Source organism: Lagopus leucura, unplaced genomic scaffold, assembly GCF_019238085.1.
Source record: "Lagopus leucura isolate 7727_CA_CO unplaced genomic scaffold, USGS_WTPT01 Super-Scaffold_100057, whole genome shotgun sequence".
Lineage (NCBI taxonomy): Eukaryota > Metazoa > Chordata > Aves > Galliformes > Phasianidae > Lagopus > Lagopus leucura.
In genome coordinates this window covers 738,864-756,581 of record NW_024962303.1, presented here as the reverse complement: position 1 = coordinate 756,581, position 17,718 = coordinate 738,864, and the positions used below count along the sequence as shown (strand labels likewise).

The 17,718-nt window shown below is 52.4% G+C and overlaps 1 protein-coding gene across 1 annotated transcript in view; it reads left to right on the top strand.

Annotated features, from left to right (window-relative positions):
- EDA (ectodysplasin A) overlaps positions 1 to 17,718 on the top strand; it is a 56,521-nt gene that overhangs the window by 30,223 nt on the left and 8,580 nt on the right. Inside the window, exons 2-4 of the mRNA XM_042886430.1 lie at positions 2,529 to 2,631; positions 14,666 to 14,695; positions 17,476 to 17,655. Of these exons, the coding sequence (XP_042742364.1) occupies positions 2,529 to 2,631; positions 14,666 to 14,695; positions 17,476 to 17,655 (313 nt within the window). The remainder of the gene's footprint in view (positions 1 to 2,528; positions 2,632 to 14,665; positions 14,696 to 17,475; positions 17,656 to 17,718) is intronic.

The window sequence follows — 17,718 nt, the reverse complement described above, 5'->3', positions numbered from 1 at the left end:
CATGGGGAGTCATAATGGGTTTACACGGTGTTGGCCGTTTGAGGCCTTTGCATGGGAGTGCTGATGCCTCCAGCTTCGTGTGTAGCTGTAGCAAAAGTCCAGCAGGAGCTGCTGCTGCTTTGGCTGCAGGTGTATTTGCAGGGCTGTTTTTTGGGTGGTCCTGTATGGAGCCAAAGGTTGGACTCTGATCCTTGCGGTCCCTTCCAACACTGGATGTTCTATGGTTCAACCCTCGTTGCTCACGGTGGGAAGGGTCCTTTGCAGTACATCTGTGCTGTGACACCGTCCTGGTGAGTGTTCTGCCTGGAGATGATGTCTCTCCCTGCATCTGTCCCAGTGGCTGCGCTGTGTTTTGCAAGCTGGGTGGCAAACACCTGCAACTTTCTGCTGCTACAGCCTCTGCTGTTGGAGACAAGTGGAAAACAAGAGGGTAGGTGAGGTTAACTCGAGGCAGAGTGCAGCCCAACGGCCAGGCTGAGAGCTGCAGACCAGTGAGCCGTGCGCTGCTGTTAGTCACATCTCAGGGGTGGCGGATGGGAGGAGCATCTCTGGCTCTTCAGCCCCACACAGCTGTGCTGGACCCGAGCGCTGTTTCCACCCGTGTGGGTGTGAGTTCTGTGTCTGAGAGCTGTATGGTGGGTAGGGGCAGTGGGGAGCATGGCTCTGGGCAGCTTTTTTGCTGGAGCTTTTCTGGCTGTGCCCATGCTGTGTGTGCTGCTGGGAGCACAGCTCCGTGCAACCAGAGCATCGCTGGGGATGGAAAAGCCCTCTCAGATCCTCACCCCCCTACCATGTCCATGCCTGCATCCCTCACTGCCCATCCCCAGAGTTCTGAACTCCTCTGGGATGGTGACCCCACTGCTCCCGGGCAGCCGTGTCAATGCCTGACCGCTCTGTGGAGAAGAAATGGTTCCTAATGTCCAGTGTGACCTGAAAGCAGTGCTGATGTTCCTCCTCCAGCCCGAGGAAAACCTCTCTAAGCCCCTTTGTGTCACTTCCCGGAGCTCAGTGCTGCTGTTTGCACTAATGAATGTTGCAGAAGCAGTCTCAGGCCAGGCTGCTCTGTACATCTTTTTTCCCTGCACCAGTTGTGTCAGTTTGCAGTCCAGGCTGCATTCAGTTCTGCCAGACAGCTTTCTTTCATTGGAACTGTTCTCAGACTGCTCACAGCTGCTGTGGCTGCCATCGCTGCCATAAGCAATAAGTTCTGTTATTTTCCTAAGACTGACTTTGTACGGTGATGGAGAGAGGGCAAGGGATCCGCAGGGTTAGCTGTTCTGCCTCCTTGTCCTTCAGTCCCCTTTTGTGCGTTGTTCCCTGGAGATCACACGCTTACAAAAGAGGGGGAAGGAGTGGGGCAATGAAAACTTTGAATGGGTTTTATAATCACTGTTTTTTTTTTCCTTTTTTTGCTCTTGTAGCTGGGTGAGCACAGTGTGCTGCAGCAGGGGTCCCAAACTGACCCTAGCAGGGGCTTTTGTGGCCTGTAGCTTCATACACTGCCCTTGTAGCTGCTCATCCATGAAAGGGGTTGGTTCTTCCCTGCTATTTAAAGGCTGCTTTGATGCGCTGGGTTTTGTTCTCTGTGCTGATAAGCTTTGGTGCTGCTTTTGGAAGCCTCTTCGTTCCTTCCTTAGATGGGTGCATGTTGGTTTGGTGTGGGTGTGTGTTTGTGGATCAATAAATGCAACCGAGTTCCTTCAGCATGAGGAGGAAAACCCCATCCAGGTCACCAGCAGTGCAGTGCAGGCTGAAGGAGGTGGCTGCCACAGAAACATAGAATGCTTTGGGTTGGAAGGGACCTTTCAGATCACCCCAGTTCCAACCCCCTGCTATAGGTGGGGACACCTCCTTCTAGCCCAGGTTGCTCACAGCCCCATCCAGCCTGGCCTTGACATGCAGTCTCCTGTTCTGTGGAGCAGGAGCGCATGGAGGAATGCCCCCAGCAATGGGCTGCTGCCACAGCTGTGCTGCTGGGCTGTGCGCTGCTGACCATCACGGGGCTCTGATGGCAGTGAGTGCTCTCCACCAACAGGAGATTGCTGCAGAGAAATGTTTCCCTCTTGGCAAAAGCTGTGTTATAGCCATGTACTTGTCCTAGGTTTAAAGTGTTAATGATGTGGTATGCTGAATTGGATTTAAAGGTCCCTGAAGACCTCTGAATCTCAGTAGCTAATGAGGCTTACAGAAGGGAGCTCGGGAGAGGAAAACTTACTGGCAGTGAGCAGTACTGGTGAGAGCTCCAGGATTGAGCAAGTTTTGCAAAGGATAATTAAAAGCGATTGCATCAGCGTTTGGGGCTTTTGCTTATTTCCAGCTCGACCCTCCATGATCTGCGTGTTGGCTGCGGGCAGCAAGGTGGTTTTTACTGGGTTACCAAATAGGGAACAGAAATAACTCTTCTGGTGCAGCTCAGCCCTGTTGGGAAATGCCCAGCTTCATCTTCTGCCTTGTGCTGTGCATCGATGTGCCCGCCTGCTTGGATGCCTGGGCTCTCCAGCAGCCTTAACCTTGTCCTTGTCTTGCAGCTGGCCTTGCTGAACTTCTTTCACCCTGAAGAAAAGCTGCGTGTTGGAGAAGGCAGACGTGTGCGCCGGAACAAGAGGAGTAAGGGCAGCGAGGGCCCAGATGGTGAGTCCTGCTGTGTTCCTTGTCTTCTCACCAAGGGACCAAGCAGAAGGACCTTTTCCTTCTTATCATGGTTATACGCAGAATTCTGTCTGTAAAGGAGAAAACAAACAGCATTCGTGGTGTATAGCAGTTTCTGTATGATTTTAATTGCCTTCCAGGGTGCTAATTCCAGCAGTCCTATTCCTACGTCCATAGGCCTAGTGAACTTGTGCAAAGTAGTGCTACTGGGTGTCCTTGTCCTTAATTCTTCCACAATACTCGAGGCTCTGTGCTCATTCCAGGTAACTGTTTGTACTTGTATGCCCATATTTGTTGCTCTGTTGGTCTGTTAGCTGTAGATCATCAAGTAGCTCTTCACTGTCTATCAAATGACTGCGAACATCTGCATCGCAGAACGTTAGCTGTTCTCTAATAGGGTTTCAAGCACGCTGGAGGATCTCAGGTGGCTTCAAAGCGTGTGTTTATCTTTGAAAGCACACGTTTAATCTTTAACCTGGAAGCCACGGGCGGCGGAGCCCATTGCTGACATCTGTGATGGAGCTGGGCTGGTGCGTGGGACATGGGGTGATACGGGAGCAGCTTCCACTCCACGTGAGCTGCGTGCACGGTGCTGCCAGCAGATGTTTGGGGGATGAGTCTGGTCCACGAGGCTGTCAGAACGCCGGCTTCATGCTGACAGATGTGCAGAGAGCTGTGCGGTGAGCAGGAGCTGCTGAAAGCTGATGGAGGCTTTTCCCTCACTGTTGTGCCGAAGTGAGAGCGTGCCCCTCTCGTAGCACTGCTGCAGCCTTCCCACGTGTGCTGCAGGGCTCAGCCATCCCTGCAGTGCAGCGTGCTCCCACCGTGTCTGCTTGGAAGTTATATTTTGACTGTGTGAGGTGATGGGGATGGGCAGAGTTGCCATAGTGATGGGTTGTGTCCTGGTGAGCTTAGCAGAAGGGGTTACATTAGCAAGCAATTAGCTAGTGTTTGGCTATCGCAGTTTTATTGGGTAGAGAGGCATTTAACAAGTGTCAGCTGCCAGGGAAGGGACTGTTCTGCTAACAGCCATGAAGTCAATAAACAAACAAAACTGCATTCTACCCCGTGCGATTGCTGGGGTTTGTTTTAGGTTTGCGTGCAGGAATCTGTTTTTCACAGAAGGAAAATGACTCATTTGAAAATATATGTACAAGCCAATGATACTGGTATGGCATCACTGTTTTCTCCATGAGTTTTGCAAAGCTGCTCAAACCTTTGGTCTCCAAAGAGCCCCCAGAAGATAAAAGTGGATGCACTACAGATCCCAGGAGGAAGGGGGTGTGCCTTCCATTGAGGCCTTGAGAATACTTGTCCAAAATTGGTCTGGGGACCCTCTGAGCCCCTTGCCATGTGCAGCCCAAAGCGCTGGGCAGGGTGGCACACAGCTGCTGCCCTTCCCACTGCACCAGCACTGCGCTGGGCGGCGAGATGGGAACACGGGATGTGACACTGGGAAGAGAATGTGGCTGCTTTCCTAAAAGTTGTTCTTTTTCTTTTAGGAAAATGAGCCTCCACGGCTTTGGCAGTGAGCGGGGCATTTGGAGGAGGGGGCAGAGTTGGTCCCATCTGTCCTTGGGGCAGGAGGCTGGGATGCTGAGGGGGCTGGGATGCTCAGGAGGCTGGGATGCTCACGGCTGATGAGTGCATGGGCTTAATGCTGGTTGGTGCCCTGGAAGCACCTGAACAAAGCCAGGTTCATGTCCTGGGAGGAGGAGGATTAGGGAGGAGGCTGCCATGGGGCTGCCTTGCCTGGCCGTGGGCCTGATGCCCATCCTTGTGCTGCCAAAATCAAGCTTGCACCACTGAGAGCTGCAGCTGCTTCTCTCTGCTCTTCAGGGAGCCCAGCACTCTCCTCGCAGTGCCCTGTGCTACCAGCTCCACCTGCTTTACCCTGCTCCACCCCCTCCCTCTGCAGCATCTCCTCTCCTCTTTTCCCCTCCGTCCTTTCCATCTCGGTGTATTTATGCTGCTGTGGAACTGCTGCAGCTCCCAGATGGACAAATCATTCTGGAGCTGGTAATTAGCAACAGTTGTGCTAAAAGGAACCATCAAGAATGTTAAATTAGTCCACTTTTAAATAAACTGTGTATGAAATGTTAGATCTCTATTCCCAGAGCTGCAGTAAAAGCGCTGCTGGCTCTTTGCTAACAAAGCCAGAATATGGGAGTAGCATGGTTGTAAGTACAGAGACAATTCCGTGCTCTTGAGGTTATAAATAATGACAGAACATTTACAAAGCAGATGTCAATAGGACTCTTTAAAAAAACATGCTTAAAAAAAAAACAACCAACAAAAAACTAGTTTCTTTTTTTCCTACTTTCATCTCTGTTCCCAGTGAGATCCCTGCCGTGCTGCTTTCCTGGTCTGGTTGGTTTGTGCTGTTTGGTTTGGGGTTGGCCCTTCTTTGTTTTTTTAATCCCTTTCCTAGGTTTGTTCCTAGTGTGCTTGGTGAGAAACACGGCTGATTGTTCCCTGCCCTTTGATGGGGAGCGTGGCAGCTGGGGCACTGTCCTTAGCTGACAACACTTGGGTTCCTACTGCTTTGGCAGTCATTGCCGCCGAGGAAAGTCCTCAATAAGCAACGAGTTTCAGTGCTGCTGGTGGGTTTTGCTGGGGTGGAAATACCAAGGGCTCTTTGGCTGCTGCCCTCACACCCAGGGCTGCAGAGTGCAGGGTCAGCAGGGTGCCCAGCCGTCCCCGGGTTACGGCGCAGGTTGGTGCGCGGCGCGGTGCTCTGTTGTGCACTGAGGTCACAGAGGGACTTTTCCTGCTCGCTTCCTCTCCGTTGGAAAGGGAAGATGCAGCCCTCCGACTGCAGAGCCCAGAACAATCAGTTCCTTTGTGCCGGCCCCGTGCAATTCCCTGCAGCCCAGGGATTCTCAGAAACGCAGATGGATGAAGGGCGATAGAGCCTTATTGTGCTCGGAAACCATGGCGATGAGCTCTCCGTAAATAAAGAGCATTTCCTGGATACTGGAGCGGAGGAGACGGTCCCAGAAGAGCCACCTCACCAGAACACACTTGATCTTCTCTGGTTTCCCCCGAATTTCTCTGTGATTTCCCCCAAACCAGGAGGAGTTAAGATATGCCAGAGCAGACATTGAGTCCTCACGTGTGAGGGCCGTCACCTCCCCGTGCTGACACAGTCAGTACTTTCTGTTACCACGGTTAAAACTGAGCCCACAAATCCCTTACAGCCCCTTGCCTATGGTGCACCTGCACTTGTTGTAATGGGGCATGCTACCTGTGGCTCACACAGCTCAGGCACTGCTTTGCCAGGAAGATTGGTGGCTACAAATGCAGTAACCTGATTGTAGATCACAGCCTGGTGTCTGTGCTGTTCTAACTGCTGTTTCCACAGAGACACATCCAGAGAAGCTTAACAGCTGTTGGAACGTTCAGAGTGACATCCAGGTGGTGGTTCTCAGCTCTCTTGCAGCAGTGGCAGACAAACACCGACCCGTTGCTGCAAACAAACGGAGGTGGAAGTTGTGTTCAAGGAATCCTCTAGCACCAGGTGTGACATGTAAGGCAGTGCACAGACAGAAGGAATATTTTTAGCTCATCCTCGGCTCAGACTGCTTGGAGCTCAGTTCTTCTGAAATTACTCTTGAATTCTGAAATCACTTTGAGGCCAAATCCATCACAGTATCCATTAATGACCTTTGCTGAAGCCTCCCTCAGGCAGCCCTGGCCGTCCTGCAGCAGAGGCATCACCTCAGGGATGTTCCACGGGACTCTGGGAGAGCAGAGATGCCAGCTCAAAGGGTTTGGAGTCACTTTCTGCAGCAGGGAGGTGCATCCCAGCAGTGTGTGTTGGTGGTGTTTGGGTGAGGCTGTACTGCATCGGAGGTGAGGAGGTCTGCAAACCAATGGAGCCACAAAGTGCTCACTGAGCTCTGATGGTGCATGACTATCCCGGTAGCATCCCTTCCAGCTGTGACCTGCACTGTTCCAAAAGAAGCCTTGCTTCTTCAATATTCCCAAAGCTGTGATAGGATGCAGCTCTGTGTGTGTCCTCTTGCTCTGGTCCCTCCCCATTCATCTCCTGTCTGGTGCGGGTAAGGTGGGAGGACAGCATGCAAAGATTCTGAGATGCAGAGGAAACTTGCAAGGCTTGAGAGAGAATTCTGTGCTCAGAACTCCATCCAGGCCGTGCATTCAGGTCCTTGTGCTGATTCAGCTTTTGGATGGGTTTCAGTCCTGTCCTGCCCAGATCCTCAGCGCAAACCCAGCGCCGTGTGCTGCAGCAGGCTGTGCTGGAACTTGAACTACTCTTTGAAACTTCTCTTAAAGCTGCGTGTTGAGCAGGGACCAGTATCATTAGAAGTAATTGGTGACTCCATATGAACTCCACTTGTGAAAACTGGGGCTTTTCATAACGCCTCTGGTCAAATGCTGACGCTTGAGAATCTCAGTTTCTTCTGTTACAAAGCATGGCCCTGGCTAATGAGAAGAGAACAGATGTTACAGCAGGGCGGGAGTGTGATTGCATCTGAGCTATGTGTGCATCTGGACCGTGAATGCCACGTACCAGGCATTGTAAAGGCTGACTTGGACTGGTGGCTGGTGATTCCTTCCCCACAGTGTGCCGGAGGCTCTATTGTCTGTCCTTGGGAAGTGTTTGCAGCTGAGCTTTGATTTCTGTGCACGCTTTGCTCGCTGGCCATGGCCCTGCAGCACTCTGCACGCGCGTGGTGCTGTGGTCCATCTGGTCACTGAGTTGTGCTGCTGTGAGAGCTGGCTGTTGGGTGCATACCTCTCCAAATGGCTGGGGATGCTGCTCAGGGTCTGCTTGGCGACTGCACGCTCTGCCTTCTGCAGATTTGGGACAGAATAGCATTGATCTGGTTTGCTGGCAGCCCTGCTTGTGGCAGAGGTGTTGGCACTTGCTGATCCTTGAGGTCCCTTCCAGCCTGAGCCATTCTGCATTGTATGAATGCACTTATTTTCAGTCCGTGGCAGTCAGGGTGGGACTGAAAAGCCAAACACAGAGCTGCAGCTCTGGCGATGGAATTGTGGAGCTGCCTTCAGTTGTGGCCTGTCTGTGCGCTCGTTAAAAACCCGCTCGGTTATACGAGACCAGATACATTCACCATAAAATAGGAGAAGTTGCACAAAGCTGCAGAACAGCACCAGCGAGGAGCTCTTTGGGGAAAAAGCTGTGAATGAGGCACGACAATTCCATGTTTTCATTAGGGCTTTGTTGGCCATGATGTATAGCTATTGGTGCTGTGAATGTGAGCAGGGCTCAGCTCAGCGCTCATTCATCTGACTGCGGTGATGTGAATGGATGGAGTGGGGCAGAGCCAGGTAGTGCTGTGCTGGGTCAGAATGCTGTCAGTGAAGGTGCAGGCTTCCCAAAATGCGGTCTCTGTCTCTCCCTTGGGTTTCTTTCAGCTCCTTTTCAGGTTCCTCCAAACATGAGCACAAGTGCACGCATGTTTGCATCAGCAGCAGAGCCTGCGCAGCTCTGCGTCATTAAAACCATCAGAACAGCTCAGAACAATGCAGAGGTTTGCAGTGCAATGAGATTGCAGGCAGGAAGAAGGAGAACCATGTCGGCTTGCGCAGAGAGAGGAGGGCTGGGTGGGTTTCCTCCCGCCTGCGCTGGTTCCTCAGGCCTGGCTGTCTTGGAGTGCATTGGAAATGACCCATTGCAGAGCATCTTCCCTCCGCTCAGCTCCAACCTTGCAGCAGCACTGCTGGGGAATCGCTCCTGCAGGAATTCGGGACATATGTTACTTGTTTATCTTAGTGGGATGTGACTTAAAATGTCAGAATGTTTTGTGTTAAGCAACAACCGAATAAAACAAACAAAATAAAAACACAGCTGTAATACCACGCTTTAAATAGTTGCATTCAAATATGTGGTATTGATAAAGTAAGCAATAGGGTGCAGCGGTGTGTAGAAAACAAGCGTTGCGAGGCCGGCCAGCCAAAAAGCAGCCTTGAGATCCTCGAATTGGAAATAGTAATGCTGTTTGTCAGCTCCGCTCAAAGATCCAGCTCTTGGAATCCACCCGCAGCGCCCGAAGGGAAACAAAAGCACATCATATTCTTCCATAGCCAGCGAGAGTGCGGAGAGATGAAATGTGACAGCCGCAGGTTCTGCTGTGAGCCCCAGGAACTTGGCTGGGACCGATGGTGTGGGAGCGGAGCTGCGAGGGGCGGAGATTTATGTGCGATTGGTTCTGTGCTGTTCTGAGAAGCCGGCGCAGCGATGTTCTGCCAGCAGCGGTGGCTCTGCAGCTAATTGGGAGCAGGACGGGGTCTGTGCTGGGGAGCACCGTGCTGTGCTCCCACCTGATGGGGTCAGGATCCTGCACAGCCCCTCATGCTGGCAGTGCCGTGCTGGTGCTGTAGGTGCACGCAGAGGGTTGAGCCTGCTGCCACCTCAGCTCTTCCCTGCTGCCAGCCGCGGGGCCCCTCTTGCCTCCAGTCCTTCAACGCTTCAGTTTGCTGAAGTTTTTCTGTTCTTTCGAGGCAGCGGTGCAAATGAGAACCTCCGGTGTGATGAAAGCTTTGAGTTTCAGCTGTTCTCCCAGCATGGTTTTGAGGGATGTTGCAAAGTGCTTGGTGGGTTACCATGGCCAGCAGGGACAGCTGGGAGCTGCCTGCAGGCTTGCTGCTGGGCCTGTTGCTGCATTGGGGTGCTTACACCTGGCAATGTGACACACGCTGTGCTGCTGCTCTCCTACGTCTGTCTGTTGCACTCCTGCTCCGCTTCGGTTCAGTTGAGCAGCTCTAACTGATGATTTTTTCCCTTTAATCTGATTAAAGACCATTGTAAAGTGCATCACAGCTGCCTGTCGCTGTTAGCCAGCATCTCTGCATTCCTGCCTTTCACTCATGAGCTCGACCAAGTTATTCCCATTGTGGAGAGCCTTGCTTTCTTAATCATCAAACCGGGCAGAAATCTCTCTGAAGCGCTGGTAGGAGAGAGAAACAATGGTGACAGCAACAAACCTGCAAGGTGATGAGCTGTCATGGCAGCCTGAGGCTGTCTGAGGAGGAGCACAGTGCGGCTCCGGGGAGCACAAGGAGCTGGGGCTGCTCCCACAGCAGTGCATGGGCTCAGAGCAGCAGGGAGGGAGCAGGCTGCTACCCGTGGGGCTCCCGGAGCAGAACGATCATCTGGACGGCACATGGGTGTGGGTTTGTCCTCTGATAGATTGCTCAGAGGAGAGCAGTGAGGCAGCAGAAAGCTGCTCTCGTACCGAATTCACCAGCAGATAAATGATCTTCAGCCTTTGGCGCTGGTGCAGAAGCTCTCAAAGCCTCGTGGCCGAGCACGCAGCGACCCAGAAGTGCCAGAGGAGACCTCAGCGTGGGATACTTCCCCTGGAGGTGTGTGGGAAAAGTCCTCTGGGGAGATGAAGAATGGCCCTAAAAGTGGATGGAGCCGAGGGAGTGCCTCGAAAGAGCACGGAGAGCTGCAAAATGCTCATCATCTTGAGGAAACTGGTTTTTGAGTGTCAGTTCAGTTCAGCACAGGGGTGGGGGATCGGAGCCGTGGCAGATGTGAGTTGGGGCTGAGCCTTGGCAGGGCACTGAGCAACGTGTGGCTCAGGATAACGGTGGCACTGTCTTGTAAGCAAAGACCCCTGATGTGTAGGACGTGGGGCCTGTGGTGTGCGGGGGGCCATCGTGGAGCATCTCAAAGGAGTGAGAACAGGATAATGGAGGGTGACTGTGTCCATGTGTGAGCTTAAAAAAAATCATTGGAACAAAAGCAGAGAGAGGCAACAATGGTGGCTGAGAATAACCGATGGCCCGGGGCTCTGCCCTGTGTGCTTATGCGTCAAACAGCACGATTTCATCCTTTTCCCCTGCTTTGTACAATGAGCTCCCCTTTCCGTTCTGTAATACATTCAGTGTATTTGGATTTACTGAAGTTACTCCAGGCCTTGTACCTGGGACATCCCATCCCACGCTTGGGTTCACCCCTTCCTCCTGCCATTGCTGACAGCATCTTTCCTCTGCTCCCAGCAGGAGACCGCCCTTCCTCTTCCCACCCCCAAAACCCACTCTGCCAAAGCATACCAGACGTTTGGAGCAGTGCATGGTATGTTTTATGTCTTGGATGCTTTCCTACATCTATAATTCATCCTATTTTCTGGAGTGATAATAGCAAATAAGAGCTGCTCCTCGAGAGCTGCTGCCTGGCTCTTTGGAATTGGTGAAGAAGCACTTTCTGTTCAAGGGAAGGGGAAAATTCATCCTGCTTCAGTATTTGTATTGCTGATATTTCAGCGGAGTCCAAGAAGCTTTCATCTGGCTAGACCAAATTTCCTGAAAATGTTGAAAACATATTGGTTCAAAACCTCCCCAAACCCACGTGTTCTGGATTAAGCATGTGTTGGGAGCTAACATCCTTCTTTCCCCAGCTCCGCCATGGTCTGGCATTAATAACACAGCACTTGGAAATGTTTGAAAAGCCTCACATATCTCATAGCCCCGTGAGTGGAGTGAACATCGGTGCACCCATTCTGCAAATGAAATGATGGAGTTGTGGAGGTTGAAGTGAGCCTTCCCATCTCATCCATTGGGACAGCGTGTCAAAGCGTGTCATGGGTTCCTCATTGCTTGAAAGCTTTATCTCTGGAGTAGTGATTGAGCTTTTCTTGGTCTCTTCCCTGCTCCCCCCAGCATTAGTTAGAGAGGGATACGGGGCTCGATGGGAGGCTTACTGGGCAGGACTTCATTAATCCTTGGTCATCATCATGGTTCCTTGTGGTCTTACCTGCTGTGAAATGACAGCGTCCACCATGCAAGGTTATACCGACTGCCACAGCCTTCTCTTTGGGACACCAAAGTCAAGAAGGACTTTGACCAGCAGCCATATGGTTGGTCTCTTCTCTAGTGATGCTTTCCCTGCCGTGGCCAGGTGGGCGCGTTGGGTTCTGCAAACCATCTCTTCTCCAGGGGCCTCTGGTGGAGTCAGGCAGCATTCAGAGCTCCCTCTGGGATCCAGCAAGCGATCTCTTTGTTAAACCAGATGGCTACCAGGATTTGGAAGAGTGCTTTGCTCAAATTCCCATCGCTGTTGAGAGAGGCGGTTGTTAAACCTGGCATTCCTCTTGCAACCACAGCCAGAAGCTCCCGCTTCAAAGACAAGGCTGCAGGTTTTTGGGAGTGCACAACGTTGGGAAGATGGGCCTGCTGGATAAGTCACACCGAGCTCCTGCTTCTGTTCTCATCTTCAGGTTCCAACTGTGCTGGAAGTGAAGGGACGTGTCTGCAAGGTGGACAGGGAATCGCTGGGTCTGGGTTCTGCCTGTCCCTGGGGTGAGGGTGGCTCAGCAGTCTTCCTTGGGACAGCTTTCTGCAATGGCCTTTTGCAGGTTTTACATCAAACCAGCATAATTACAAAGATCTGTTCCTGTCAGTAAGACCAGTTTGAACCATTCTGAAAGAATTCGAGCTATTTCTCGTTAATCCACACACACAGCTAATAAGTGAACGCAGGTTGGTTTGTGTTTTTTGTTATTTTAAATATGCTATTTATATCAGCACATGACCTAAAGAGGTTTGGGGGTATTTTTGTATTTATAGCAAATCACAGCAGCGTGTAGCACACAGAAAAGTAAAATCAAGGGGGGGGGAGAAAAGCAAACTCTCTTAATCTTTATAAGCGAAAACATGTCATGTGTAATATCCTCGAGTTGCATCACCATCTGGTTTCTCTGCAGCCCGTGGTGGTTATGCAGCAGATGTTGGGGCCGACCCCATCCCTGCAGCACTGTGCAGTGCCCTCTGCGTGGCCACATGTGCTGCCCTGCACAGCGCTGGCCCACCTGCTGCAATCCCTCCCTTGGCGTTGGGAAGCGGCCGCAGGGATTCTGCTGGTGCTGCCCCAGACCTCCTCCCGTGTTTCCCCCCTGTGCCAACCCTCTGCAGGGGGAGGGCCGTGTTTGGGTTGGGGGTTATGGAGGGTATTACGAGTGGTAGAAGCAGCTCAGCTTGCTGGCTTTGGTGCTTTGAGCCAAGTTAGCAGCCTGCTTCGTGGTTCTGTGCTAACAGCCTGCAGTGCCCTTGGGAAGAATTCTCTCCAACAGGACTGATGAACTGTTGAGCCTTTCTGGCAGTGCCCTATGGGGCTGAAGGTTCACACTGAGCCAGCAGACCCCTCCAGACCTGTGCTGCTCTCCTGGAGGTTTGGAATAGCCCCCTCATTTCCAGCTTGGTTGCCTTTGGGCAGGAGCCTTTCTACAAAAACGTTCTCGTTTGAACTCAGCTCTGTATGGAGGAGCTCCACCAGGCAGCAGCAATCTTCACTCCATGTGTGTGGGTCATTTGTAGGACTGTGCATCCTGTATGAGTGAACCCCATCCCATGCTCACTGCTGTGACCTTCAAGGCCTTCCTTCTGCTGCCCCTCTTCTCTGTCTTGGTGCTTCTTGACAGCTTTGCTGAAGCAAAGGGTTCCACAGAACTGTGAGCTCTTCTGAGGAAGAGCAGCATAGGAGCATAAGAGCAAATTTCATTTCAGCTGAAGCAAAACAGAGGGGAGGATAAAATTCCCTCAGTTTGGCCTCAAGCACGAATAGAAAGCTTGCAGGGGAGAATATAAGTGGGGTTATGAGAACGAAGAGTGGAAGCTGAGCACAAATACAAATGCAGAAGAGCCCCGTGCTGTGGCAGGTATTGGGGTGGAACTGTGCTTCCCAAACTCAGTGAGAGGCTGTTACTGCATCGCAGTCAGTTCAGAGCTATCTGATGAGTTCTGAGCAAAACCAAGCAAAGCTTTGGCTGCTGGTGCATCCCGTGAGCCCCATGGCTCCCCGTGCAATTAAACTATCCATCCCTCCCTGTTGGGAGACGAACAGATGCAAACCCCAGAGGCTCAGAAGCTCCCAGGGCTAATAATATTGTGTTTTTTTTCATGTCAGAAGTATTTTTGTGTTTGTCAAAAGATTCACTTGCACAGCCATAACATCTCTCTCTGCCGTGCCTGGAACAGATGCGTGTGTTGTAATATAGACTGCGAACATCCCCATCGCATGTGGTTCTCATTCCTCCCATTCATCTTTGAAGCTAATTGGTTCCATCCATCCCCAATGTGTTTGGCTCGCCGCAGCTATTTGTACTTTCACTCTGGTTATGGCACTAATGGTGTGATATATATAACATGAAATAAACTCTCGTGACTCCGAGGTCTGGAGAGGCGCAGAGGCAGTGCTCGCCTCGTGCTGCCCGCCCTGGGTTGTTCTCTGGGTGATGTTCCCTGCCGTGTTTGCTTTCCCTGAGCGCGGTGTCGCGGTGCTTTGCAGGTGTGGGCAGCATGGCAGTGGCCGCCAGGTGTGTTGGCCTGGCAGCTCGCCTCTGCTGGGCTGATAGGAGGGTGTATGTTTGTACAGAATGCATAAGAAATAGCTTTTTAAAAGAGCGGATTGATAGAGGTAATAAGTCAGATGATACCCTACATTTCCTACATGCAATGCATGTGCCTGGGCTCCAGGGGTTCTGCAGGCAGGGTGGCACCTGGGGGTCTCGTTCTCATCCATCATGAATTGCTGGGGAAGCAGTGGGGTGTGCTTCACGCTCATGCTCAAGAGCTGTGCCCTGCCTCAGCTTCTCTAGGAATGTTTCAGCCACGAGCTGAGCTGGGTTCCCTCCCCAGCCTGCTCTCCCCAGGACATTCGCTGCGTCACCAAGGCAGCAGGGCTCTGCACAACCTCCCAGCAGTGGCTGCACAGCATTCTGCGTTACAGGGATTGAGGCTCAGGATTTCTGCTGTCCAAAAGCTCAATGTGCCCCATTGCAGTGGCGACCTCGATGTATACAGGCAGCACATCTGTGTGCAGAAGTCAGGCAGTGCTGCAGCAGAGCTGTGCGTGGAGCATCCTGCACAGAGCTGGGGGCTCCCAGCCTTGGGTGACCACTTCTGTTCCCAGTTTTGTTCCAGACAGAAGCCTCTTCCCAAGTGCTATAGGTGGCAGTGGGGATTTTTAGGATTAATTGATCACTGAATCTTACTGGCTTTCTTTTTTGTTTTTTTTTCTTTGTAGGTCCAAGCTCAGTTAAAAACAAGAAAAAGGGTAAGTTTTGATTTTTAATGTAATTTGACCTCAGTTAGCCCTTGGTGCACCTGTGTTAGTGTTCTGGCTACAGGTTCTCCAACTGACATGAATGGGAAAACCACTCATTCACATCCCAGCAATGGGCACAGCATCAATGCAGCACTCTGGGGCTGCTCCCCATGCCTCCAGCATTGCTGTGGCAGAACCGCATCCCCCAGCAGCACTGTGGAGCTGGAGGTACTTGCTGAAGTCTTCTTTAGAAGCAAAGGAAACTTAATTGCATTGTATAGAAGTGATTCCCATAACAAACAGCTGTGCTGCCATGTGCCAGCTGTGGCGAGCTGCCTGCTCTCTGCAGCTCCAGCTTCCCTCTGCTCTGCCATGGGTCCTGCTGCAGCTTGGTGCCTCCTTCAGACCTTCAGATTCTCTGAATGCACTCTGCAGCTTCTGTGTGCACCAAATGCAGAAGTTCTGCTTTGTGTTTCCGTGCTGTGTGGGTCGGCCCACAGGTGATGCCTGGCTTTCTCACCACGTTCCTCGAGCTGTTTGCAATGTGCACCTACTTCCCAAAATGCAGACTGGGGAGGTGTAGTGTTTTGTGTTTTGGGCACACGATTCAGTGCTTTGTGGGGCATCTGGTGCCATCTGTGTTTGTGCCTGGCTCCTTGGCACACACAGTGGTCGTGCATGGATCTGCTACCAGAACACAATCCAAAGATCTGGGTTGCTTTGTAGGCTTGTTCTCAAAACCAAGCAACAGCCATTTAGGGTTTTAGGTTTAGGGGAGTGCAGCCATTGGCCCCGTGCTGCTCCTCGCACCCATCAGAGCACCCATCAGAGCACCCACCCATCTCACACCCAGCCCACGCTCACAGTGCCCTGCAAGCAGCAGGAAGGTGCCAGCTGTGTGCAACTCAGGGGCTCCCCCAGACGTCTCTGCAGCACTCAGTGCTCATTGCTGACGCAGGGCTGCACCCAGCCAGGGCTGTGACAGCACCTGGGGATGGGGCACCCAGGATGCCACGTTGCACTGCTGGATGGCCCTGGCACTGAGCTGCAGCAGCCCCTGCACAGCACAGCACAGCGCTCTGCTCTTGCTCCTTGCATGCAGCCTCACGGCTGATGGCTGCTGTGCTCAGAAACTTGGGCTGTTTGTGCTCCAGAGCTGCGTCACGTTTCATGTTCACAAAGTTTGTCCTAACAGAGCTCTGAAACCCCAAACCCTGCTAAATCAGCTGAGCTAACAGCAAACGATGCTGTGGTGTTCGTGCAGTCCTGGAGCAGCTGAGGGATCTCGCAGTGCTGTATTACATACAGCTGTAGTGCTGCATGGAATATTTTTCTGTTATGGTGTTGTCACATTTTCTTTAATTTATTTTCGTTTTTTGGACTTAGAGCTTATTGTTTGGCAAATGGCAATTAGGGAAAGCACACGCTGACTGTGCTGCACTTGGGTCGTGCTGCCTGTGCAGTGCATGTGGCTCCTGGGAGCAGGGCCTCCACCAGCAGCTCTGCCACACTGAGGGGCTCTAAAAAATGTCCAGAGAGGAGAAAGGGGAAGCAGCAGCAGCAGCAGCATCTCATTCTTGTGTATCCATGCTGAGCGCTGCAGTGCACTCCTTGCTCCGTGCTGCAACCCACCTGGCAGTGGTCTCAGCTGGAAGGTGAATTGAGCTTTGTGTTTTAGTGAATAACCACTTTTTGCCTTGTGATATCAGTGAGCAGGATTCCATTACAAAGGAGGGGGAGTTGAAATTGCTCAAAGGAGCAAGAATGCCCAGAATGCACATCCCTGTGCAGCTTCAGAATGATGCGTGGTTGTTTTGCTGCTGAACGAGCAGCACGCTGAGCTGCAGACCCCACTTCTGAGATGGATTGGTTAAAACAGCTGGCATGTGATCCTCTTGGGAAAGAAAGAAGAGGAGCCAGCCATGGAACTGCTAGCCCCATGTGTGAGCCTTCCTCAGCATTGGCCTAGGTAGAAGGAAAGGCATTTGCAACGTGCTGCTGGGGAGATAGGTGAGAGCTGGGACTCGAGCTGCTCATTTCCAAGAGCTGTCACCATCCTGAGGTGGAGCATTGCTGGCGTGGCCTGGTGCACGGCCAGCTCAGGTGTGAAGGCACAGCTGCTGATCTGGGCAGAAATATTGCAGGTCATAATTTGTCCCCCTGTTTTTATGGGATACTGGCATTACTGCCATATTATTTTGGTTATGCATAGCTAGTTTAGTTTACTTCTCTGATTCAGAAGGTAACATTCTGCTTCCTTTAGCCCGAGAATTTACAAGGCTGGAGGTGAGTTGTATGCAGGGAGCAGCAATGTGGGGAATGGCTGTGAGGCACTGAGCAGCACAGCTGTCTCTCATCCCTGGTTCGTGGCCACAGTGCACCAGGTTGTATCCCACCAGTTCCACGCGAGCTGAAAATTCTTGCGGTGTGCGGTGATGTGATGCTGATGCTGAAGGTTTATGTATAATGCGTCAGCATACAGCAGCTGGGAAGGATTGCAACTGTTTTCCATCAAAAAGCCTCGGTCACATCCTCACCCTTGGGGCAGATGCTCTGTCCCTTGGGTGGCCCTGAGGTGCAGTCCTTGTTTAGGTGTAATTGCACTGCAGGTGATGACCTGTGCTCACGCACCCGCACGGCTGCCCGGGGAGCAGTGGGTTCCCCCAGAGGTGTTGCAGAGCCGTGGGGACGTGGCACTGAGGGATGTGGTGCTGGGTGGGCTGGGAGCAGATGGGGCTCTTCTGACACGAGTGATGCTGTGTGCTGACACTTGGCCTTGTGTTTTCCAGGTAAGAAGGCCGGTCCTCCAGGACCCAACGGTCCCCAAGGGCCACCAGGCCCCCCTGGGCCCCAGGGCCCCCCTGGCATCCCCGGCATCCCTGGGATTCCTGGGACCACTGTGATGGGACCACCCGGCCCCCCTGGCCCACCCGGCCCCCAGGGCCCCCCGGGGCTGCAGGGCCCCTCAGGTGAGCGCTGCTATTACAAAAGGCTTCTTCAGAGAAACCGGGGCTGTCCCCCCACAGCTCACA